The sequence below is a fragment of the Abramis brama genome (assembly GCF_963993115.1).
Source record: "Abramis brama genome assembly, chromosome: 12".
Classification (NCBI taxonomy): Eukaryota; Metazoa; Chordata; class Actinopteri; order Cypriniformes; family Leuciscidae; genus Abramis; species Abramis brama.
The window spans coordinates 33,344,592-33,369,079 of NC_139974.1; the positions used below are offsets into that span (position 1 = coordinate 33,344,592).

General features: G+C 37.4%; 3 protein-coding genes across 9 annotated transcripts in view; all 3 read right to left on the bottom strand.

The window, feature by feature from the left end:
- Positions 1–783: 783 nt before the first annotated feature.
- On the bottom strand, positions 784–7,903 carry ak2 (adenylate kinase 2). 3 transcript variants are annotated; one of them, XM_084130489.1, is made up of 7 exons: positions 7,721–7,903; positions 5,084–5,209; positions 4,871–4,981; positions 4,498–4,592; positions 1,813–1,885; positions 1,531–1,726; positions 784–982 (listed from the first exon to the last, which is right to left on the bottom strand). In XM_084130489.1, exons 1-7 carry the CDS (start codon positions 7,817–7,819, stop codon positions 975–977), a joined length of 708 nt encoding a protein of 235 aa, XP_083986615.1. In that variant the 5' UTR covers positions 7,820–7,903; the 3' UTR covers positions 784–974. The 3 variants fall into 3 exon arrangements, with proteins under 3 accessions (XP_083986615.1, XP_083986613.1, XP_083986614.1); XM_084130487.1 differs by having other exon boundaries at positions 784–1,430; XM_084130488.1 differs by lacking the exon at positions 784–982 and having other exon boundaries at positions 1,370–1,726.
- Positions 7,904–8,808: 905 nt separating this feature from the next.
- On the bottom strand, positions 8,809–22,590 carry anln (anillin, actin binding protein). 5 transcript variants are annotated; one of them, XM_084130789.1, is made up of 25 exons: positions 22,574–22,590; positions 19,556–19,706; positions 18,810–19,211; positions 17,990–18,291; positions 17,418–17,808; positions 17,125–17,327; positions 16,921–17,025; positions 16,673–16,781; positions 16,390–16,476; positions 15,900–16,111; positions 15,644–15,798; positions 15,401–15,545; positions 14,676–14,811; positions 14,400–14,585; positions 14,179–14,305; positions 14,044–14,092; positions 13,892–13,942; positions 13,441–13,473; positions 12,567–12,588; positions 12,360–12,472; positions 12,068–12,121; positions 11,654–11,740; positions 10,592–10,699; positions 10,340–10,512; positions 8,809–10,256 (listed from the first exon to the last, which is right to left on the bottom strand). In XM_084130789.1, exons 2-25 carry the CDS (start codon positions 19,656–19,658, stop codon positions 10,142–10,144), a joined length of 3,468 nt encoding a protein of 1,155 aa, XP_083986915.1. In that variant the 5' UTR covers positions 19,659–19,706; positions 22,574–22,590; the 3' UTR covers positions 8,809–10,141. The 5 variants fall into 5 exon arrangements, with proteins under 5 accessions (XP_083986915.1, XP_083986912.1, XP_083986911.1 ...); XM_084130786.1 differs by lacking the exon at positions 22,574–22,590 and adding an exon at positions 20,860–21,007 and having other exon boundaries at positions 15,900–16,108; XM_084130785.1 differs by lacking the exon at positions 22,574–22,590 and adding an exon at positions 20,860–21,007.
- A 358-nt stretch (positions 22,591–22,948) lies between these two features.
- Positions 22,949–24,488, bottom strand: part of ptp4a2b (protein tyrosine phosphatase 4A2b) — a 29,515-nt gene continuing 27,975 nt past the window's right edge. Inside the window, exon 7 of the mRNA XM_084130790.1 lies at positions 22,949–24,105. Within this exon, the coding sequence (XP_083986916.1) occupies positions 23,994–24,105 (112 nt within the window). The 3' untranslated portion in view covers positions 22,949–23,993. The remainder of the gene's footprint in view (positions 24,106–24,488) is intronic.

Here is a 24,488-nt window from a genome sequence, read left to right on the forward strand (position 1 = left end):
CTCGCATTTCGAGAAGGAAACCCCGCCCACTGACGTCGCTCGAAACGGAAATGACTGCGTGTCACGTTTTGACTGTTTAATATGTCTTTTAAACGTATATTTAAATTATTTTGTGTATTATTAGTACGGTTCAGTGGCAAACACGGAAAATATTTTTAAATAAAGTGATGTAAAACAGTGGTTCTCTCAACGAGGAGCCCATTAGGCCGCTCAGCGAACTTCGAGGGGAGACCAATAACCTTAAAATCTTAATTGCTAAAATAAAATAAATACTGCATTAAACTGACATCATTTTTTAGTTCGTCATTATTTCAGCAAAAGTATCAATGGTCAAATTAGCTGAGACAGGAAGGCCTTTGAACAGCTGGGGGCTTTTGGATTTTGTATTTCTCCCAATACAAACAAAATATGTAAAAAGTGCATATTCTTGAAATAGTTTTAATAGTAGGGATCTCACAATTTTGACCAAAAGATTATTCATTTCAGTGAATACATCATTTGAATAATTAAATTACAATGACTTTTCCAGCTGTCTGTTATTATAAGTGCACACATTTTAAAAATGTTTTATGTTTTTGATATGGACCATTTCACGGAATCATTTAAACCAGTGCGTCAGCCAGATTGACCGATTTGTAAATATTTTAAAAAGAGCATAACTAGAAAACAAATATATATATTCTGCCTCACAAACTTCAGAAAGTGTTCCCGAAGTAACAAAATTAAGAAGAGAACGAACCATCCAGCATTTGGACAGTAATACAGAAACACAAAACCTTCATGTAAGGTAGTACAAAATAGTCTCCCAAGTTTATTTGAGGTAATCAACTGGTTTTCAGTCAAATTTGTGTTCATTACAAAAAACAATCACTACAATGATCAAAATTAACATCAGAGACACTTCCAGCTTCCCCCTTTCCCCCCCATCCATTATTTTCAACATCTGGATCAACCTGGATGGGAGAAACTGGATTTCATACAGCTGCAGAGGAAAAAAGAAAAAGGTCCACAAGTAAATGAATGATTCAACTCAGGACATTAATTAAGAAATATTAACTAATAAAGCAATTCATTAAAATGTTTTTTATTATTATTTTACATTCAGCAATCAAACCAAGTATTCACATGACCTCTACTGGATATCAAGCAATACTACAAGATCCAAGTCTACTAGAAAAGTGATTCAGAAATGATTCCTGTTCTTATTAATTATTTTTCACATTTCACTTTGTAAATGGTGCAAATGAAATAACCATACCTCTTTACGGGTGTCTGGTTTGAACAAAAAGTGCTTAAGAGCCTTCAGTATATGAAGTCTGAACTTGATAATGGGAGACTTTACATTTATTCTGAGTTCTACAATCATATATATTTTGTCAAGAGCTCTGTTATCCATTGCTCAATAAACAGCAGATGAATCAAAACCATGTCTAAAGACAAAACATGAGAGGAATAAAATAAAGTGTTATAATGCATATTAGGAAAGAGGGTATGCAGAGATGATTTAGACAAAATAAACGAGATCTTTACAGGTAGCAGCAGAGAAGGCGGCGAGGATGGAGGCAAAGACGAGGTCGGGGGACTGAGAAGCATCGACAGCGGTGTGCAGGCCGCGGGTACTGTAGTACTGCACTAGAGGAGACGTCATCCGGTGATACGACTCCAGGCGGGAGCGCAGAGTCGTCACGTTGTCGTCACTGCGGCGAATAAGAGGCTCACCGGTCACCTGTGGATGCATGGATCAGAGCAAAACTTTATAGCAATGCTCGAATATGTCATATTAATAAGAATCTGAACAGTTTTGTTTCTCACATCATCTTTCATAGGCTCTTTGGGGGGGTTGAACTCTTCATGGTAAGATCGGCCACTGGGCTGGTGAATGAGCCTGAGGAACGTAATGGTATACATTATATACTTATTCGTTTATGGAATATTGCAGTATTTAGTATAAATGATTTATTCATGCACATCATTATTTTTTTATTCATGTGTCCTCAATCTTTAATCAGAATAACTTCTCCCTCTTACAGTGACATCTCTTCTCGTTTCACAAGGGCGGGACATCCTGTCACTCACATGAGATCGACCAATAGCAAACCACAACCATCCAATCATTCCAAAATCAAGTCCCGCCCGACATTTTTACATGTCTGAGAAGCCGTTTCACTTGGATATACATCACAATAGGCAAGAAAAGACTATTACAACTGTGCACGTTTCACTTGTTTTTAAAAATTTAAACTCGTAATGCTTGATTAAAATATAACTGAACCTTCTGGTGAAACGACTTAAGTCGGCTTAAACGCCGTCCCTGCAAGCTCAAGTTCATCTGCATCTACTTTTGACTGCAACAGCCACATTTCAAGAACCCAACAACAGATGCATAGAGGAACCAAGTCCCCGCTCTACATTTTTTCTTTTCCAGTAATCCATTACACTTGAATTGCGTGTGTCACAATTTGGAAGAAAAGATTGTCACTACTTTTGTTGTATTGCAGGTTTAAACAAAAGCATAAGTTTAATGCTTTACATTTCTTACTTAAAAAAGGAAGGTGCACTTCCTTATTGAGTTCCAATGAAAACTGCATAATGAAAAATGTTCCCTCATTAAATATTACAGAGCCAAATGTTTTTGACCTCTTGTATGACCTAACAAGAATATGTGTTCTCTTATTATTGGAATGAGTGTGATGTTCTATTCAGTGCATTCCATATTCATTAACCTGTTAAGCTGTAACCCCACTTTTGAAAAATCCCAAGAAATGACATACCCAAACTGAAACAGATACAGTTCATGAACCCTTTGTACTAAAAGCACAAGTATGATCTCATTTGAAAGCTGACACCTGGCAGTTTATTGTAAATGTAGAATTAATTATTGTCATAATGACAAAAATTGTTATAAATAGCTTCAAAGTTTTGTAAAGTTATTAGAAATTATTTTTTATGAAACATCCTCATGAAAAAAAAATTGAAGTTGGCACTGGAGCAATCTAGAAATGCACTACAGCTAATGCCACATGTCTAAACATTTTATGTTTAAAATCTTAAGATAATAAGTCCACAACTCTGTATTTAGTGAAATGTTTTTCAAGACCATGTCATGTGACTTTATTTTGATTTGACGCTAAAATGCTACTGATGTTTATTGTCATCTTCTAACCATCTATCCAGTATATTGTCTTTATTGTTTTGTGGTGCAAACGAGCCCCATTCAGTCTCAGTCTCCCCCTGCACACATTCACACCTCTCCAGGCCGGTTATGGCTCTAAATATGCATTTCTTTTGTCTGCATTATAGTTACTAACGACTGGCTATTCACAGGCTATTCATAGGGTTTCAGTCACTAATTTCTTTTCTTAAAGTTCACCCTTACATTTTAAACTGTATCAAATGCATTTCTTGAATAAAGAAACATTTCAGTAAGCATTCAAAAAATAATAAAAATATAACTTCTAGGTGGCAGGTGCACCTAGGGCTAGCTAGCATGTTAGCTTAGCACACCATCAATACACGACAATTTATGAGATTAAAACCATGTTTGTGCTTATAAACTTACTTTATAAAGCAAATCGAGTATTTTAAATAATTTTTTGTGATCTAATTTGGCTTCAGATAAAAAATCAGACAGAAAATATACTATTGGATAGTGTTCTGCACAACGATTCTATATAGATTAGCATTACATTATAAATATAATCTATTATTATGGAAATACCTGGCATGGATTGAAAAACACAGGTAACTCAAATATCATAGCAAACATGTTTATTGTCTTCAAAACTGCATGTTACAGCCATAGTTACAGCGCGATCTCGTTAGCTTTGTGTGTGTTCGAGGCTTCCTGGATTGTCACATGATTATGGCACTTCTTCATGTTCTAATACTGTGCACAGGGCGGCGAGGGCGCCCTCAGGCTATTGGTATGAATTCAAAACACAGTATCAGAGTTATGCAAACGCTCATAATGATTACATCGACGCATTTGGGTATAAATTCAATAAATATTATTCCTGTCTATAGAACTCTGATGTAAACCTATGAGAATATATCAATATTTCTCCAAATCTGCACATTTTTGAGCTAAAGCCCTGAGGCACGTTGTTTTGTGTATCGCTGTCATGACGACGGCACGGGAGTTTTTTTATGAATGAAAGCGGCTGACGCGCATAATTCATATCAAAGGTATCGACTAATTTTTTCATTTCATAACTCCTGAAACAAATTAAGAAATAACTGTCGCTATAAGTTTCTCAGAATACAATAGTGGTCAAATTCTGAAACTTGAGTCTTATATCTTTTTAATGATGTATAGTTTGTCAAGGTATAACATTAAATCTGATAGTAACTTTGAACTATATATAAATAAAACCGCTTCAGTGCGTCCGCGCTCTGGCAACGGTTAACAGGTTAAACTAAACTGAGCTATTAGACTACATTAGTGATGATGGGCTCCAATACAAAGCGTCCAATTTACAGGCCCCTCCATCCTCATACCTCCCACAGATCCTGCGTACTAGCAGGGAGTCATCAACGGAGAATTCAACCACCGAGTCCAGTTTCTCACTACGCTTCTCCAAGAGGCCGTCCAGCTAGAAATGAGAAAGATGTACAGTACAGGCTGACAGATTGTGGTGGACAAAATCGAGGACTGTATTAAGGTCCGTTCACACCAAGAACGATAGGAGGTGTGGACGCTAACTATATTAGCTTATCCTTATAGTTGTGGACTGTGTTATTCTTTTATATTTAGAACGATTTTTAGAACCTTATCTTCATCTTTATTGTTGTAGTTATCATCATTGGTGTGAACGGGCCTTTATAGACACATACGAAGAGTCAATTGTTCACAGATTGTAGAAGTCCTCACCATTTCTGCCTGTCTGACGGTACGGGGGAAACCGTCCAGAAGGAATCCATTCTTGCATGCAGGAGTGTCCAGATTGTTGTCTATGAGCTCCACCACCATCTCATCACTCACCTAAAGGAAAGGTGATGAACAGATTCAAGTCTGGGGAAGAACAAATCTAGTAGTGTCAGAATTTACTGTTTATTGTTTACACTGATTATCTATTCATTTTACCAGTTTGCCAGCATCCATGGTTTCCTTTAGACGCTGACCGAGTTCTGATCCAGATGCCACCATGGCCCTCAGCATGTCCCCAGTAGCTAAATGACACACACAGTACTTGTCTGCAAGCTTGGGTGCCTGTATGGGGATACATACATACACACACATATACATATAATACATATATATATATATATATATAGACAATATTAAGAAATGTTTCTTGAACAGCAAATCAGCATATTAGAATGATTTCTGAAGGATCATGTGACACTGAAGACTGGAGTAATGATGCTGGAAATTCAGCTTTGCCACCACAGGAATAAATTAACATATATTCAAATAGAAAAGAGCCATTTTAAATTGTAATAAATGTAGCAAATTAGCTCTATGAAATATTAATAATCAATAATAACTGGTTATAATTGATTATGAATATTTGGATCAGTTAATATAATTAACTTACTGTCGTAAATTAATATTACAATCAATTAGCCTGTTTGTCCCGTGAACACTCAGGATTAATTGTTTATTAACTCTAAGAAATGTACATTTCCGGGGCATGGAAAATATCTTTCTTAATTTACAGTACTACTAAGAGCAGTAGCAAAAATCTAAATGATTAGTGACTCCAGTTATGAGCTTGAGACACGGACAACTTTACGTGTGACATGAACAAGATTTTATTAACTAGTCTAAACACTTAAACTACTCTAACATACACACACATACATACAGTTTACCAAGGGAAAGAGAGCTGAAGCAGAATACAGGAAAGTAAGAAGTTATAGCATTGTTTGAAATTCAGCAGATCAACAGCCTTGAGCCATCAGTTTAGTTCTAACACACCCTTCTTTAAAGGGGTAAGGATACTTAATGTATCAAATAATGAGACTAAGTTTGATATTTGCATGTCTCGCCCATTTGAATTAAACTGTCCTGATGCAATTTGTTGAGGCTCCAGTTGATCTTTGCTGATGTGGTCTTGATGAGAGAGAACCAGTGGTAGTCAGAGTATCTTTGGTGAATGGAAAGACAAGGCCGCAGCCTGGCACAAGCTTGGTGGTCCTTAGAGGCTTCTAGTTCAGCATCATCTTCATGTCAGCATTTCAGAAAGGGACTAAGCGAGAGCTAAGAGCTGATCAGTGACTTTAAAGCGTGAAGATGGCACAACCTCTGGAGCTGTGTGATCCAATGAGAAGATTTCCCTTTGGAGGGAAATTTTACGATCCATTGTCCCTTTGAACACGCAATTTGATTGGATGTTTAACACAAGAATCTTTAAGATGCTTATAATACTATTGCGTCACAAAGTTAGCAGAATGTAATGTAAATTAACAAAATGGGGATGAAGATTGGAGTTTATAGATACCAAAAATGCCACACATTTGATTTGGTGAACCATATTATCCAAAGTCTGAAATATTAACCCAATAGAGTTTACAAGAATACACAATACAACCACATTAAAGGAAAATCATGAGATCGGAAAATTAGATACATGTTTACACATTTCTCAAATGGTTATATATAGAATATATAGAATTAACAGGGTTTATTTCTCCTTCTCAGTGAGAATTAAGTAAGAGTCGCAGCTTTCTGGACATTCTTTTGGATCGTAAAATCCTCTTATCAGTCTCTGTGTGTCCTGTCAGACACCACATTCTGCCTAGCTTTATTTGGGATGCTAGTTTTTGGGGGAAGTTTCACAGGCATTTTTTGGGAGAGTGAGTTTGATGGATTATTCATTAAATAAATGAATAATTTGTGTGTGTCTGATTGGTCCAGATGCTACATAATATTTCACAACATTACTGTTTGTTGATCAAATAAATACAGCCTTGGTGAGCATAAGAGTCTAAAAACATTACCAAACTTTTGAACGGTAGTGTACATATGATGAAAACTATGAATCTCAATCACAATTCTGTTGTAACCACATTCATTAGCCAAGTTTGAACTATTTTACTGATGTGCAACAATATTGCTCAATATCACCAAGCAGTACTGCAAAGTTCAAACCAAGAATGATTTGCTGATTGATGTGAAAGATGATATTCTATTGAGTTACATGGTCGTTCAACAGGACTACAACTTTCCCAGTGGTCACCAAGTTACATGCGTTGATTGTCACATAGATCATTCCACATTTGCACTGAATGAACAGTCTGATAAAGCCCAGGGCAACAGGGCACTGCTCTTAAAGAGACAGTGTGACACATGCTGGTTCCCATGGCATAATGTTGGGTTAAGCGGAGTTCAATGAGTATTTCAACCAAAAATGTATAACCTGCCGTCATTTACCCTCATGCTATTCCAAACATGTATGACTTTTTTTCTTCCGTGGAGCAGAAAGAATATAGGCAGAATGAAAGTCTCAGTCGCCATTCAATTTCATTATGGAAAAATATCAATGAAAGTGAATGGCGACATTCTGTCTAACATCTTGCTTTTGTTTTTCACAGAATAAATAAGTCCGCAATGGTTCAGAATAGCATGAGGATATGTAACTGACAATATATATATATATATATATATATATATATATATTTTTTTTTTTTTTTTTTTGGGTGAACCACGTCATTACTATCTGTCCTGCTTCTGCTGAACGGTTAAATGAGCCACGCGGCCCTTCGCACGGACTCTCACCTGCGTCCCCTTCCCTGCTCCGGGTGGGCCGAGCAGAATGGCTCGAATGCCTTTCCGTATACCGGAGACAGTATCATCCGCTTGCGTGCTGGGGGCCATGGTTACAAAGTGTAAACGAACTAAAGACACTTCTCTCTCCACCACTACACACGTCCGTTAACTCACTCAGCCGAGAAAGGAAGTGGTAACGCCTCCGATTGCTGACTATGGAATCCAAGACCCGCCTTCTAGGACCAGACCGCCAATCTGATTGGTCAATGACACGCCGATTATCAACAGCGCGAGCTCATTGGAATAAAATCGAACACCTCAGCATCATCTAATATCCGGGATTTGTCCTGAAGTGACATTGCACATCAAAAAGATTTTAAAAGTGTAGATAACTTAAGGCTAAAGATATCCGTATCTAAAACGACACATTCACATCAGACTGTACAAAGGTTATCATTCCGCTTTTATTCTTCCAACTTCATGACTAACATTACATTAACCAGACCATAAAAGTACATTGATAACGCTAAAATAAACTAGAACTATTCTTTTAGCAGGTTTTCGTTCAATTGTATTATTTATATGCTATTTACAATAGTTTGAGGGATTTATAAATTATTTAAGTATCATTTGTGTACTGTTATATTATTTATATTTATTAAAAATATTTATTTTAAATTTCAGTTAGTTGACCAGGTATTTCTACTTTTCGTTTCAGCTGATGTTCACCTAATATTTATTTTTGCGTCATTTCAATTCATAAACATATTTTTAAGTTTGTTTTGAATTACAATAACACTGTGTTCAATAGATCATTGTAATGACGATGCTAATGAAAAGTAATGACAAACATTCAGCAGGTTAATCATACAGTATTTAAAAAGAAATGTACTAATTCTAAACATTTCTAATCTAACAAAATACATTGAGATGACAACTGAAATTCAACATAGGATGGAACATCAATATCAAGATTGACTTGCAAAGGTATAAAACATGCATGTCTCTTAAAATTAAATATCTTTCTACTTCAACAATAGTGACAAAAAACAAACAAACACACACACACACAAAATAACTGTAAGAAACAGATGGCATGCATGTTGTCAAAAGCTTGTTTTATTTAAACTGCTGCTCTGTGTGATACATGGTATACACATTTGGAGTGTTTAAGATACATAACACACAAAACAGCCAATTTAAAAGTCATTACACTAAAGTGCCTTGGGGTTACTACAGTGATAGTGGCTGCATTTTGGTATTTTATATGTGGTGCCAATAAAAAAAAAGCTTTTGTAAATGTCACTTATTCAACAAACACATTTGAATACAAGTTAATAAATCTAGAGTAAGGTATAACAATTAAAAAAGTTATAAAATGTTCATATAAAAGTAAAGCAAACACAAAAATATACATATGGTGTAGAGTTCAGAAAATAGGGGATGTGCATGATAAATATATTTTAGCTTACAAATATTGCAAAGTAATCTAGCAATGGAAACAAAACATCTTGGGGCATTTTCCTTTTTAATAAAAAAGGAAAATATCTGACAGATGCAGTGTGTATTTGTATTCGTTTGAAGGCTCATATCCCTCATCAGTGTTATTGCAGAAACTTAGATGAAGAGCTGTTATGACGGAAAGATCTAATTGTGTTTTGAATTGTCTGCAGTGTTTGAACCACATTGCCCATAAATGTCCAAAAAAAAGGGGAAAAAAACCTATTCCCTTTGGTTATCCAAGTGTGCTCTCCACTCTGTACTTAAAGTAAACGAAAAGATATAAATATAATTTTTTATAACTCCACAATCCAACCAAACCCTTTAGTTATTAAAATAAAATTCTGATTCCCATGACGAACGAGCAAAAAAAATCAAGTCATCCCTATGACAGCATATATACTTTGCTTAAAAATATCATGGGGTTCTGAAGTTCAACTTACAATAGGAATCAAATGTGTCACCACAAAATAATGACATTAAGTGTATGGTTCATTCAAAAATGTCGTGCTGGTCTTGAAGAATATTCAGAGAAATCTGAATACAGCAGGTATCTCAGCAGACAGCAGTCATGCAAAACACATTTAAATACACATATCAACAGTTTAACAAAGCAAACAAACTTTCATTAGTATTTAAGAAAGCCATGCTAATTTACACATATCTAGAACATACCTGAAAACCCTTGTAAGGCAAAGCATTTTGTTCTTTAATATCGCAAAGTCTTTTCATTTATGGCTTTATTGATTTTTTTTACGCATATACATTTGACTTTTGTCAAATTTATAATGAAGAACTTGTAAAATGTATCTGTAAACGCACTGTAACTATAATGCCATATTGCACTTCCAAATCAGACAGACATGTACGCAGTCAATGTGAAAGTCAGACGAGGATATGTCTGGCCCTTGGTGTCAGATGAGAGCATGCTCACATGGGTTTGTAGCATGAATCTGGCTGCCACATGCGCAGGTCCACCAAGATCTGGTTGAGCTTCTGCATCCACAGATTCCTCTCATCCTTAGTGTCAGCACTCAGCCAGTTCCTGCATATTACAAAGTCATGTTTTGATTTAGGACTGGATCTTCATCAAAGCAGATGAATTCACATTTGTTAATTGGGTCTTACTTTGTAACACACAGTGTGTCCTTGCACTGGCTGACCAGGGTCTCTCTGTCATCTTCCCTCTGTGGTCTCACAGTGATGAGCTCAAAGGTATTGGGCCGGGCACAGAACTCTCTGTTTGCCGGCTCCACTTTACGACTTGTACAGTTGGTAAGGTTAATGCGACCAATTGGATTCTGCAAGAGGAAGAATGTGTTCATTTAAATGCCATGTAAAAGAGCATCTAAAAAAACAAAACCATTATAGTAGGCCTACCTTCCGTTTTTCATCATCAGGGTAGGTCCAATAAGAGATGCAGTATCCTGAAAGGACACACCACCTCCTGTGCCAGGATCCAAATCCACTGACATCCTCAAACATAGTCTGCAAATAAAAGACAACCTCACTAACAATCACACAAAACCATCCCAGTATAAACAAGAATTGTTTTGCTATCCAAGATTAGGTAATCCATCTAAGATTAGCGCCAATTTTTCCAAAGCAAAATAGGATTGGATCACCCTGATCCAGATACACACCTTTTCAGATTACCATATCTGGATTACTAGTGCTCAAAATGGGGTTATATTTCACAATGTAAGCTGCTAGCCTACTATAGTAGAGGACTCAATGTGGGGTCACTTTAAGTGTTTTATTTGAGGAGAAAGAAAACTAAAATAAACAAACACCCCCTTCCATTTTCAATTTCCTTTAAACAATCAGACCTCTACAGGGGCACTAAAGGGACATGGTGATGGGGTGGGGGGAATAAAATGAGATAATGATATATTTTAATGCTTTTGTGTTCTCTCGTAAAAGTTTTTTTCCACCAAGAAACTGCATTAATTCACAAAGAACTCAAAAGTTTTCAAAAGTAAGTCTCCTAGGGGAATGCAAAACATTTACAAGAGAACGCAAAAGCATTAAAATTAATTTTCCTTCCATCTCCTAATTAAAATATTAATAAATAAAATAAAAAAATATTTATAAATGCATGTACATATTTTTGACCAGTTTTAAAGTTACTACACTTTCTGCAAGGATCAGGAACATCCTGATTTTCTGGATCAAAGGTATCCCAATCTTACTAAAACATTTTGAACACAAATTGATGGATTTAATTTTTTTGATCTAATCTGATCTCAAAATATTTTATTTATTTTGTATTTAATTATTTTTAACACATTTTCAAGATTTGATCCAATCCAATAGCCAATTACTTTTGGACAACTGGGTCCTGGTTATCTACTGATCTAGTTTATCCAGCAATGACTGGATATTTAATGGAAGGAGAACTATGTTTTTATCATTCTTTGGACTTTCAGAATAAAGACTCACCAGGAAGCCCCTTTCCTCTATCCGTGAGCCAACCTCACAATGCATTTTCAGGTAAACGTGCCCCTCCAAAGGACAAAGGAAAGGTACCTGTAGCGAGATAGGACACTAAGAACTGGAGCACAAGCATATCCAACAGAAGCATCATTTAAAGCAAGAGAGAGAAAGATACATTAGAGGCTATACATTTGCCTGAAGGAATAAAGAAAACAGAACTAGCACACACACATTTTTAAAAAGACAATAAATGACAGTGAGACAATAATAAAGACAATAAAAAGACATTGATGTGCACACAGGATTATAAATAAGCAGCTTAAAGTGACAATGAGTATTACCAAAAAGACACCAAGCCTGGTTAGCTAAATTCTCAGACACATAACAACCCGTGTTACTAAACACAGCAAATATAGCAACCTTGTTGTGAAACATGTCACTGAGCAGCTCTCTTTCACTCCTTTCATATTTGATCTAAAAGAGAGAAATGACTGCATGTGAAAGAGTCTGGCAAATGCAAAAGGCAGCGCTATGCAAGAAAAACAAGAGTACTGTTAACTGTATTAGGCTGGTGTGAACACTAGCGCTGTGCTTAAACCTCTCCCTCTCTGACACCAGCAAGCATTACATCTAGTGTTTCGCCAGGTGGTGGTGTTAGTACTTTATTTGTGCAAGAGTTGATATCAAAAAGGACGCAAAGGGAGGAAAGTACCTTCTCCAACGGAAATTTGTTTTTCCCAATGGAGGCTAGAGTTAGTTTGTGTGATCCAACGAGTACAAAGTTACTGGTGCGCACTGCATTTGGACCACCAGGGCTAGCCATAACTGAAAATAAATACACAAAATAAATCATTTAATAATAACAACCGTTAAAAATTTAGTTGAATTGAACTACATTTAAATGGAAATTAATACTCACCAGGTGTTTGGAGGTTGCTCTTCTATAATAAATAAATGGAGAAGGCAAAGAGTTTCAGAAAAAAAAAAAAAATGTATCATTTAAAACAAAATAATGTTATGGCACTGCAATATTACATGCTGAACAAAGAACAAATCATGCACGTGGTGAAACGATTGTTTACAGATAGATGAGGAACTGCAGGCTTATACAAACAGTTATAGATAGTTTCATTGTTTCTATTGTTTTTATTTGGCCAAGGGAGAATAATTTTATAGAGAAAACTTCTAAAGATTTGGTGCAGTCTAGGTTTCAGAGATTAAATCCCTTAATTAACCTTAATTCAAGAATTCCTTAATGAAAGACTGGATTTTTTCCCAGAGAAAGAATGAATTTGGCATGAATTTGACAGATTTTTGATAGTTTTGCAACAGTCTACCATTTTTGCTGATTATTGACCAATGCATTTAAAACATGGTTTTCTTTTTCTTTTGAGCATCATGTTTGAGTTTCTTTGTATAATCACAATGTAACTCTAGTGGTATATGGAATAATGATTGGGATACTATGAAGTTAATACTCATGGCATTTACTTTACACTTACACTACCATTTAAAAGTTCAGGGTTGGTTTGATTTTGTAATGTTTTTGAAAGAAGTTTTGTGCTGACAAAGACTGCATTTATTTGATTAAAGAAAGTAAAAAAGTAATATTGTGAAAATATTATTATAATTTAAGATAACTTTTCTGTTTGAATACATTTTAAAATGCAATTTATTCTGTGATGACAAAGCTGAATTTTCATTCAGCCATTACCTGGAGTTTTTACCAGTTTTACTACCCCAAACTTTTGACAGGTAGTATGTCTTGAAATTTAAGTGAATTGGCTACTTACAGAGATGGCGAGGAACCTTTTTGGTGTGATAGCCTGGGGAGAGAAGTTTATTTCAGTGTAAAATACAGTGAACAATATTTATAAGAGCTCATTATACACAAACATGTCTATAAAGTACAATTGAAACAGGGAAAAAAAAGGCCTTTTAACGAACACATTAACGAATTAATAAAAATACCCTTCACCGTGCACTGTTTAGACTGACTAGATTAGATATTAAAAACGTTTGTTTAAAATCTAATCAACTGCCTGCACACCAGCAAGTGATGATTTTGAAACCGCATACCAACAAGCATGCTTCCATGTCATGGAAATGGCTCAGGAGAATCTGGACACGCTGACCACTGCTCTTTAGAGTAGCGTTCATTAAAACTTAGTAAGTTGTTAAAATTTTACAAACTACACTTCCATGTATACTGAGCCACTGTAATATAGTACAACTAAGATCTACCTTTGACTTGGGCTTTTTCCTCTTGTCAGAGTTCAGCTCCCGTTTCTGAACCTAAGAGAAAAACAAACATTTACAAAATTTTTCTGAAGGAAGATAATTTGTATTCAAACACATGCATTTCACTTAAAAGTACATGAAAAAGCTGTACTTACAAAACAGTAGACCTCAATATCAATCTCAAAGTCATTAGAGACATCAGACCTGCACATTGCGGAAAGTAACATGAAAAACACTACACTGAGATAAACAGGGATGTCAAGAGTGGTTTGATAGGAAATGACACTTACAAAGTGAATTTGGTGGTGAAGGTCAAAGCATCGCCACTTAGACCAGTGCGTGTGCTTGCAAGAGGAGTTGCCACTGTGTTCTCGGCTCCAGCACGGATCATCACAAAGAAGTAATGGTTTCCACATTCTTGCATCAAAAAGATGATATGAGTGAGTCTCTGATTGGGCATGAAGACACAAAAACAAAAAGTAGCTATACATAAATACAGAAACTTTCCTACCAGGCTTGTTGGCGGAAGAGCAGATAAAGTCGGCCTTTAGAGGGAGTCGCAGCTCCAGCAGTGAGATGGACCCTTTTGAAGCAGGTATACCCATATCCTGGGCACTGCTTGTGCTTTTCTTCTGGGCCATTGGACCCTCTGCTTTTAGTCTGTCCATCTCAGCCTTGAGGGCGGCCCTCCTTTCAGCTGAGGCCAAACAAAAGAAGTGATTACTACAAGTCTAAGAAATAATTCTGATATTCACCCGTGGAGTGCAATAAGGAAAGTATCACTTACAGGCAATAAGCAGCAATCTTTCACCCTCAGCCTCCACCTGAGATCCTTTCCCATGTTCTTCATCCGTGCAGCAGTTGAGAGCCTGACTAGCCTGATGAATCACAGTCTGCTGCAGGATCATCTCATTGGTCAGCATCTGAGAACACAACATGGCATCATAAATTTGTTCGCCATTTGTATATTATATTCATAGTACAAATCTATCTGTAAAATCCTGTTTATAGTAATAGTCATCTCTACATATCCATGTCCTGCACTTATGCAACCATTGTATATCCTGCTATTGCACTTCTGGTTAGACCTAAACTGCATTTCGTTGCCTTGTACCTGTACTTGTGTAATGACAATAAAGTTGAATCTAATCTAATCTAATCTAATCTAATCTAAATTCCCCTCAGATCTAAGTCAAACTACCAGGTTCCAGCACATACACATTGCATATTTTCTTCCATATATACAAATCCTTTTTCCTTATCTGCAATTCTCTATTCTCTGCAATAGCTTGTTTTCTAATAAAGCAACCATTGTATATACTACAAATATTGCTGGCTCTGTGACAAATCGCTTATGTTCCTCTACTTGATTTCGATAAAATCATCTGCTAAAGGCAGTATTGTAAATATATGGTATGCGCAACATAACACGATGAAAAAAAAAAATGCATGTTTTAGTTTAATTGACCAGAAAAAAAAAAAAAAATTATAATAATAATTTACAGCACGGACCTTCATTTTCTGCTTGATGTTGATGTGACTGGGACCCCCATTCATCTCCATCCTCTGAGAAACATCCTCTTTCCTCACGATCACCTGTTTAACATGAGGCCTCTCAGACTCGGTCTTGACCCTTGTGGATCTGTAGGCATCAATGCTGAAATCAAACAACCACTCATTAAACAACTGGTTATACAACTAATACTGAACAAATCAGTTTGAATGTTGCTTGAAGAGAGACGAGCAGATGCGTACCTGTAAGGAAGGTTCTGGTTTTGCTGCTCATCTATGACATCGACGCTGTCAGATGATCCAGCTCGTAGCATGCGTGTCCTTTGGAACTTACTGGGTCTGGATACATTCTCAGGGGTGGAACTCTTTTCAATGAATGAGCTGGCAGGAGTCGATGTCTGGACCAAAATAAAAGTTAAATTGAGGAATGTAACTCTAGTTATCAGATTATTTGGTGTTATCACTGTTTAACTTAAAACTTAACATCCTCAGGGCTCACCATAGGCTTTCTTTCTGGACTCTTGACCACAGCTGCTACGGTCTCTGCAAGTGGAGCAAGGAGTGACATGGAGGAGATATTCAGAGCATCTTCATCCTCTTCATCACTGTGGTCCTGACTTTCCTCCAGTATTCCATCAAACAGCCCATTTATCACCTCAGAGTTAACAGAGCCATCCACGTTCATCTCAATCTCATGCATTTCCTCTTCTTCTGCAACAAGAACATCCATTATCAAAAATATGTCATCTGACTGATGCATACATATGGAGATATGTATATTGAATATCTTGCTGAACAAGAACATACATGCGTTTTAGTACCAACTTGAATATAGAAAAAATAATAAGTAAAAAAGCAATTATTTAATTAGCCTGGTCTTTTGTCACTAAAGAGTGATGAAAACAAAAGTTTAAACAGTTAAAGCAAATAACGTCTCAATACGAAGAAAACACAGCATAACCTACACAACATCTGTCTTATAGACATACCTTTCACTTCCTCTTGCTCTTTCACTGTAGGCATCTCTACTAGGACTTCAACTTTCTTCTTAGGGCTTGGAAGAGCACACTCTATGTCTAAAAGAGGACAGAATGTTTAACTACTCATTTCAATAAACATGAGGGCCACTAAAGTGTTACAGCAAACAAAACAACCAGATGAAAACACAGCAGAGGCGGAGTGTGGCTAATTAACAATTATCAACAGAACAGTGGCCTGATGCTTTAAAAGAACAGAGCATTAAATTGTATTATGGTTTATATAATAAAATACCTTTTCCATTAGATTTAGAAGGGCTGTTGAATACTTCAGGCACTGGTGAAGAAGGCTCATCATCACGCAGTGGCACAGAAGTCTGACTCTGTACAGGCAGTTCAATTGCCTGAGGATAAAAAAATGGTAACATTAAGTTCCAGGCATGAAAACAGGTCAGGGGTAAAAAAAGGTGAGAAGGATGCGGCATCTCAGATTGTGTGATGCTGTCCTATCTTCAAGCAGCAGCAGCAAACATGATAGCAAACCTCATTTTTAGGGTCATTCTTGACCTCATTGAGATCCTCTTTACTCCTCAACATGTTGCCTTTTTGAAATCGATTACGAATTTGTGCCAGTTCTGCCTCTCGTTCCTATTAATACAAATAAATAAATAAATAAATACATAAATAAATAAATATAGTGCTAATATGCAATTCAACAAACATGCACTTAAAATAGTTAATACATACCATTTTCTGCTTCTGAGCGAGGACAGCAGTTGTGGAGGTGGCCTGGGCGCCCCCCCCCAGCCTCTCCTGGAGCAGCCTGGACTTAGAGGTGGCAGAGGGAGTAGCCATCGGTGTGTGGCCTTGACTTCCTAAAGTGGAGGGAGAGTTCTGGTTACGCTCCTGGCACCTTTCTCCAAAACGCTCCAAAAATGACTTGACGCCACCTAAAGGTCAACATAAGCAAACATGAGTCCACAGTCGTGCACTTCAGTTTAAACGCCAACAATAACGAGCAGAAGAGAAACTCCACTGACCAGGAGTTCCAGCTGGGCCTTTGTGCTGTAAGGGTGTTGTCTCCTTGGTAAACCTCTCACGACCCTGAGGTACCACAGCAGCATCAGCAGTAGAAGAGGGTTTAGGTGTCAAAATTGGTTTTGCAGGGCTTGAATTAAGTGTTGCTCCAGAATTCAACTTAGATGGGCCCTGGTTCTTCAGCGGGCTCTGAGAGATGTAACCTCTATGGGGACTAGAGGGAGATGCGGTCAAAGATTTAAGTGGACTGGAGGGCTGGGTGGAGGAGTAAATCTTCAATGGGCTGGAAACAGGAGAGGGAACTGCTTGAGCAAGTCTGGGCTGGGGCAACTCGGTCTTCTGAGGACTAGGGGGAACCAATCTGGCCGACTTAACTGGAGAATAAACTGTTGGCTATAAGAACAAAAATCTCGCATTAGCATTATAACTTTTTACTCATGTAAAAACACCATAATATACTAAAATGCTAGGTCTTAAGATTCTTTTCCCCCCTCACCAACAAAAAACATTCAGCAATTGACAGCCCAAATAAAACCATATGTAATAAAAAGGATCTGTTGTTGCCTTGACCCACCTGCTGGTCAACAGACTTGTGTGGAGCTGGCCGGGCAGACTGAAGTCGCTCACTGTTACTCGTCACTTTACTGACCGGTGGGCGCACACAGGCCTTGCCAGGCTGTGCTTGTGCATTGTCCTGGCGAATGGGCGGGTGTCCAAGGTCATCTTCCCAGGTGCTGATTGTGGCAGCAAGGTTTGCAAGCCTACCCTTTCTTCCAACAGGGAACTCAGAGCTTGTTGGAGCAGCAGGAGGGAGATCCACTTTCTGAGACTTCAGAGGAGACATGACTACGCTCTCTGGGACTGTTTCTGACGTCCCTGAAAGCACAATTGTGTTTTTAATAAATAGTTAGATGCTTATTTATCATCCTGAGAGTCATTATTATTCAATGCGATCACATATTGTCTAGATTTTTGTCTTCTGAAGAACCTTATAAATGTGTACTTGCATTTTATCCTAATGTTAAAAATTAACGACATTACATTCCAACCCATGGATTTGCAGAAATTTGTGAACTTGTGGAATTAAATGTTTAAAGACTTGTTTTAATGATATAAATATGTATTTTCTGAAAGACGACAGTACATTAAAATAATATTAGCATTTGCCTTCTATTATTAGACAAAACTTTAACTATCGTCCATTGCTGATAACTAAAAACTGCAACCACTATTAATGGCACAGTTGGCTGATGTGATCCCTACATAAAGGCCAAATACAAAACAATCACCCTGAACCAATATACTGGGCTATCACTTTTGCCTCAATATAGTGAATGGTGTATAAATCTGCAAGTAGGTTCTATGCATTCAGGCAGTCAGAGAGAGTTGCCTACCCTCCGAGTCCCAGTACTGCCTCTGTTCAGCCAGTCTCTGTAGACGGGATCTCATGTTGGTTGGTACATCTTTCTGAGTCTCTCTGGCTCCATCTAAAGCAGTGTGCTTCATTGCAGTATTTGTGCTTTTTGCTGGAGACTGTGGAGGGCACACCACCATCTTTTCAGTGTCTGGAGGAGGTCGAGAGGGCAGCACCTCTGGTTCTGGTGTACAACGAGCAGACCTATGCTCCACGGGCACAGAACGAACAGTGCTTGGTGCCAGGGGTGGCTTCTTGTCTGTCATGGGCTCAGAGGCTGTTGATTTTAGGGCCAGCGGTTGCTTGTTTTCTTCTCCAGTAAGGAGAGTATTTTCATCTGAACAACGACGCTTTGAGGGGGATGGCTTGGGGGAGGGAAGTGCTGTCCAAAAAAGAAGAAAAACATGGTTTAAGGATTTTGAACGCAAGTAATGAAACATCTGATGTACATCTACAGGCATCTGTGCATCTCTAACATCTGATGTGCATCTACAGCAGGGATGGGCAACTTCGGTCCTGGAGGGCCACTGTCCTACAGAGTTTAGCTTCAACCCTAATCAAACACACCTGAACAAGCTAATCAAGGTCCTCAGGATTACTAGAAAATTACAGGCAGGTGATTTTTTCAGGGTTGGAGCTAAACTCTGTAGGACAGTGGCCCTCCAGGACCGAAGTTGCCCATCCCTGATCTACAGCATGCAACAAAAAAGTTAAACAAAACTGAACCTTTTTCAATGGTCGGCTCACTTATGACACCGTTTGTATCTGCAAGAGGATCCCTTGTCCTTTTTGCCATTGGACGGTTGGCTGCCGTTGGTCTGTCAGCCATCTTCCTCTGCAAATTCTCTCTACGAGCACGTGTGCGCTCTAACAGTTTCTGGGGGAGCAAAATTACATGTATTCACTATATTACTATAACAAATTTGACAGTGCTTATATTTAAACAAACAGAGATATACCTCTTAAAACACAAAATGAAAGTGTGCATGCCATGAACAACTCATTTAATGACAAAAAAAAGTCATGATGATACCCAAGAGTTAAAGACTAAAATAGAATTCAAGTATCTAAAGTTTCAAATCCTTTTTTCATGCACAGCCCCATTTATCTTCACTTCTCATCTTCTAAGTGTGAACAAACCAGCAGCTCATTCTAGCAGAACATCTCACACACACATGATTAACAGCCCAGTTACTGAGCAAGACCAAACACATTCCTGGAGTGTGGCTGTTGGTTGGCCGTCTCCCAGGGAATGAATGGAAATTTCAGTTAGTGAGGATTTCATGTCCATGGAATTTTGTCATGTGACCCAGCAGATGAATCCTATTGGTCAAACCAGGCTTCCTGTATTCAACCAGCCGCAAGTTATGGCCACAGCCCTGACAGCTAATCTTTTTTTCCTTATTCAAAAACATTGTATATTCGAATGCATGATATTTAAGTGCAGACAGATATTAAATGCAAATATCATAAAGACTGAAAACACAGTCCTTGTTCAGAGCCTGCTTAGCATTTTGATACGAAAATGTTTAATAAAAATAATAGGCATCACATTTACAGTCAGTTAACATCGGCTTAGAAGAAAATATACAAAGAAATTAGGCAAAACAACAACACGTAAAGGATGTTAAGTGATTTAAAGTCACATTATAGAAGTAAAATGTGGAGGCAAGTCTGACAAAAAAAATATTTTTTTTACCAACAGTTTGTTTAAATTATATTGCAAGCAAGTAACGTAAAGGTAAGTTAATGTTTATTATATGCTACATTATGACCAAGTAACGTTAACTTAGACGAGCATTAACTTAGCTTTACACAAACGTTACAACGTAAACAAAACAGCAAAACAAGAAGTTATAGGCGAATACGTAATTTAATTAGTTAATAAAATATTAAGTAACGACAAAAAAAAGAACTTTATCGCTAAATAAAGGTAAATGCAGTTGATGCCGACTGGAGGCGAGCTATTTTAAATCAACACCCTCCCTAATCATCTAACGATCAAATAAGCTGTCACAAAAGACACTCACCTCAGTGAATGGGTCCATGTTAATATATGCTACAACAAGCTTAAATTAAAGCACAATCCTTTATGTTTTTCTTCTTTATTTGTCTGGCGAGGGAGTAAGAGTCTCTCCGCTTTCTCTCACACGCCACGCGCTCCTCAGCTGTTTGAAAATTTTGAATTTAGCGCTTGCTCACTTCTGTGTTGCCAGAGCCATCTCAACGGTCGCGAACACGTCACTGAACGCGAGCTGAACCAATGAGAGCCCAGTCTGTTAACGCAGCCACGCCCACCTAAAAATAACGCCTAGCGACACCAGCCTAGACTCGACAAAACTGCTAGCTTGTTGTTGCTTGTTGACTAAATGTAATAGCGCTGTTTAGTGGCATGTAGGGCTATTTTAATTGACCATAAATTGTTACCTTTATATTATATTTTAGCTGCATGCAATTTTGGCCACCACTAACGTTGGTTGGAGTAATGTACACTATATCATGTTCATAAGTAAAACAGTTTATTTTTCATATAGATAAATCAAGACATCTCATATACAATATGTTACATAACCCATTAACCAATATTTTATATAACCCATTATCCAAATTTATTAACGCAAGAAAGCCTAACACTATCGAAGTTGCGAACCCATTTCATTTTATGTTATAAAATTACATTTTAATTTATATCTCGCATTTATGTATCGGTTTTTCTTTCTTTCATTTTTCCAGCGAAAAATTATTTTAGTAAAAGCTACAAAAAGGGTAAATTCGTAGGGCTCGGTGCTTTCAGTTCAGTCTTGCATATTACATCCAATTTATCAACATAAACTGATTTATGCAAGGTAGTAGATCTTATATCTTAAAATCCTAGTTAAATTATGTGGTCCATCTAATGTTACTCTCTGAATAGTATTAATAAAAATGAACTAGTACAAAATCAGTTGGCAGACGACAAAACGGTTAAATGCAATTCTAACTGGCCTAATCCCCAACCTCAACTATGATGTTAGACCATGGATAGACTGTCCAGATCCCAGCACACGAGCCGATCCAGCAGATGGCACTGCAGATAAAGACAAACCAGCCCAGACTTGTGCAATCTGGAAAATCTGACTTCCATCTTTGTACTAGTCATTTAAAGCGATGGTTCACCCAAAGTGAAAATGCAGTCATCATTTACTCACCCTTAAGTTGTTCCAGACCTGTATGAATTTCTTTCTTCTGCTGAACACAAAAGATGATATGTTAAACACTGTCAGTAACCTAACAGCTTCTGGTCCCCATTGACTTCCATAGTATTTTTACCCCTCCATATTATGGAGGTAAACGTGATCCCATTAACCGTTTGGTCTTTTGTGTTCAGCAGAAATAAGAAATTCATACAGTTTTGGAACAACTTGAGGGCGAGTAAATTATGACAATTTTAATTAAATTTTTGGGTGAACAATCCCTTTAAGAGGCATATGCTTAGTGCTATGGTTTCCTACATAAATAGATTATGCATTAGAAATGGACTTAATGATCAACAATTAGTCGCACATCTGACTCTTTATATTACAGACTCTCCAGTGGATTATGTCAGCAGGTGTAGCGATGGAAGTAAATAGGTCATTTCCCAACTTCCTGTGGATTTCTACCATGTGACCGACTTAAATATTTCAAGAGTTTAGTCATCTTCCATCTGCACTATCACTTATCACATTAGAAATGTCACATAGGGGAGCTGTTTCCTTTACGTACATGAGTCACTGATCAGCCAGGAACTTTCTGGACAGAAATCCTGGTGTGGAAAAGCCTCATGAGGTCAAATGAGTCACATTTGGTTTGACTATTGAAAGTCCAACATTCTGGGTAATTTGCTGTTTGAAGAGAGAGACATCTTTGTGTGTGTCTTTTATAGAATAGAAAAATCACAAGATTGATTTTTTTCTTTCAGTTGCAGGTGACGGCACATCATTTTCACCCAATTACTTTTCACATTATCTTTCACCATAATTTCATACGTTATCTTGAAGGTGGCCGTAAAAATCAGTCATCATGTAGTGACTCATCCACCGAGAACAGTAAATAGCTGACATATTACAGGAAGGAACACACAATGAAAATAGGCCAGAATCAATTTCAATTCATTTATTTGTCTTAAAACCAAGATGAAGTGGGGATGTTTTCAAAATGGGCACAATGATTAAAAATAAAATAAACCCAGAGCTGACCAGTCTCCCGCCTCTCACTTCCTTCAGTGTCTGAGGGCTGAACAGTAGAGTGACAGATTAAGTGTGTACACATTTCGTGTGCGTGTCACAGCCAGGTCAACGGTAAAGCTTTTTACTGACCAGCCAGCGAAGAGCAGCTATAGAAAGTGAGTACCTAAGACAAGCCAAGTGTCCTCCTGTATTTGAATTTGGATGTAGGACGGTCCTAAGGGTGAGGGCTTTTCTAAACTGGACAGAATATTGCACTCCCCATAGATTACAAAAACAAGAGAAAATAACATGGCTCCATGAAAGAAAGAAGTGTCCTAACCCCACACCCACACTCCTGACAAGACACTAATTATTGTGAATAAATACAGCTGACATATTTAAAACCTAGGCTAACCCTAAATTAAAAGTGATTTCAAGGGGGCAATTGCTGCATTGGAAAGGAACTTCATGAAAAAATATCATATGCCTACTTGAGAGTTGTTTCTGTAACAAAATTGGCTATTGTCTGTGGAAATGCTTAAAAAAAAAAAAAAAGAAAAAAAAAAAAAAAAAACATGCCCACCAATATAAGTCTTAATAAAAATCAACAATGACAGCATTTTACAATTGTAAATCTTTTCATCATGGTTCAAAGTACTCGTTCTGAAATAACACAAAATAAAAAGTCATCCCATGATTGTAAATTTGGGAAATCAGGGGAACTTGTGTATATTCTTGCCCGTGACTTAACGCTGGTTACCAACCAGGTTTACGGGCTGATCTGTGTGCTTTGACCCTTCGCATTGATACTGCTGGTGAATCCATAGATCAGCGTTCATTCATTACATCTCTGTGATCGATTAGCCATGATTCATTTGATTTTAAAAAAAATCACCACAATTATAACCCACAGCTTTTGCTCCCCTCTACCCTGGTTGAAATTCCCACTGTTGTTTTGTATGACTGACAGAATGACACTACTGGACACAGCAGTTGTGACCGTTGGCATCCTTGAACCGCAGACGCATCTTGGGTCTGTATTTTTCAAGGTAAAGAAGCTGTTTGGAGTTGAAGGCTCCACGTCTCTTCCTAAAAATAAAAAATAAAAATAACATGAGAGTGCAGTTTAAAAAAGTTTAAGGCTGGAATACACAACTTGTACCCAAATAACTTCCTCCTAGTTTCGCTAGATGCCAAAAGTCAGAGCAAGTCTGCAGATAGACAGTAAGAGCTGACAGACTGTGTAGTGCACGATGGGCATAGGCTCAGATTTTTAAGCTTCAGACTTTGACACATGAATTACCAGATTGACTATTCTGGTAATAACACAAATGTGCTTCACGACAAGACTGATGATTGGAAAACCAGGCATAGTTTTGAGCTTAAGACGCGGCGCAATGGTCACATGTCAGTCTAGAAAAGTTTACAAAGAAAAACAATAAAAAGCAGCAGAGCTTTCTGTAAACAGATCC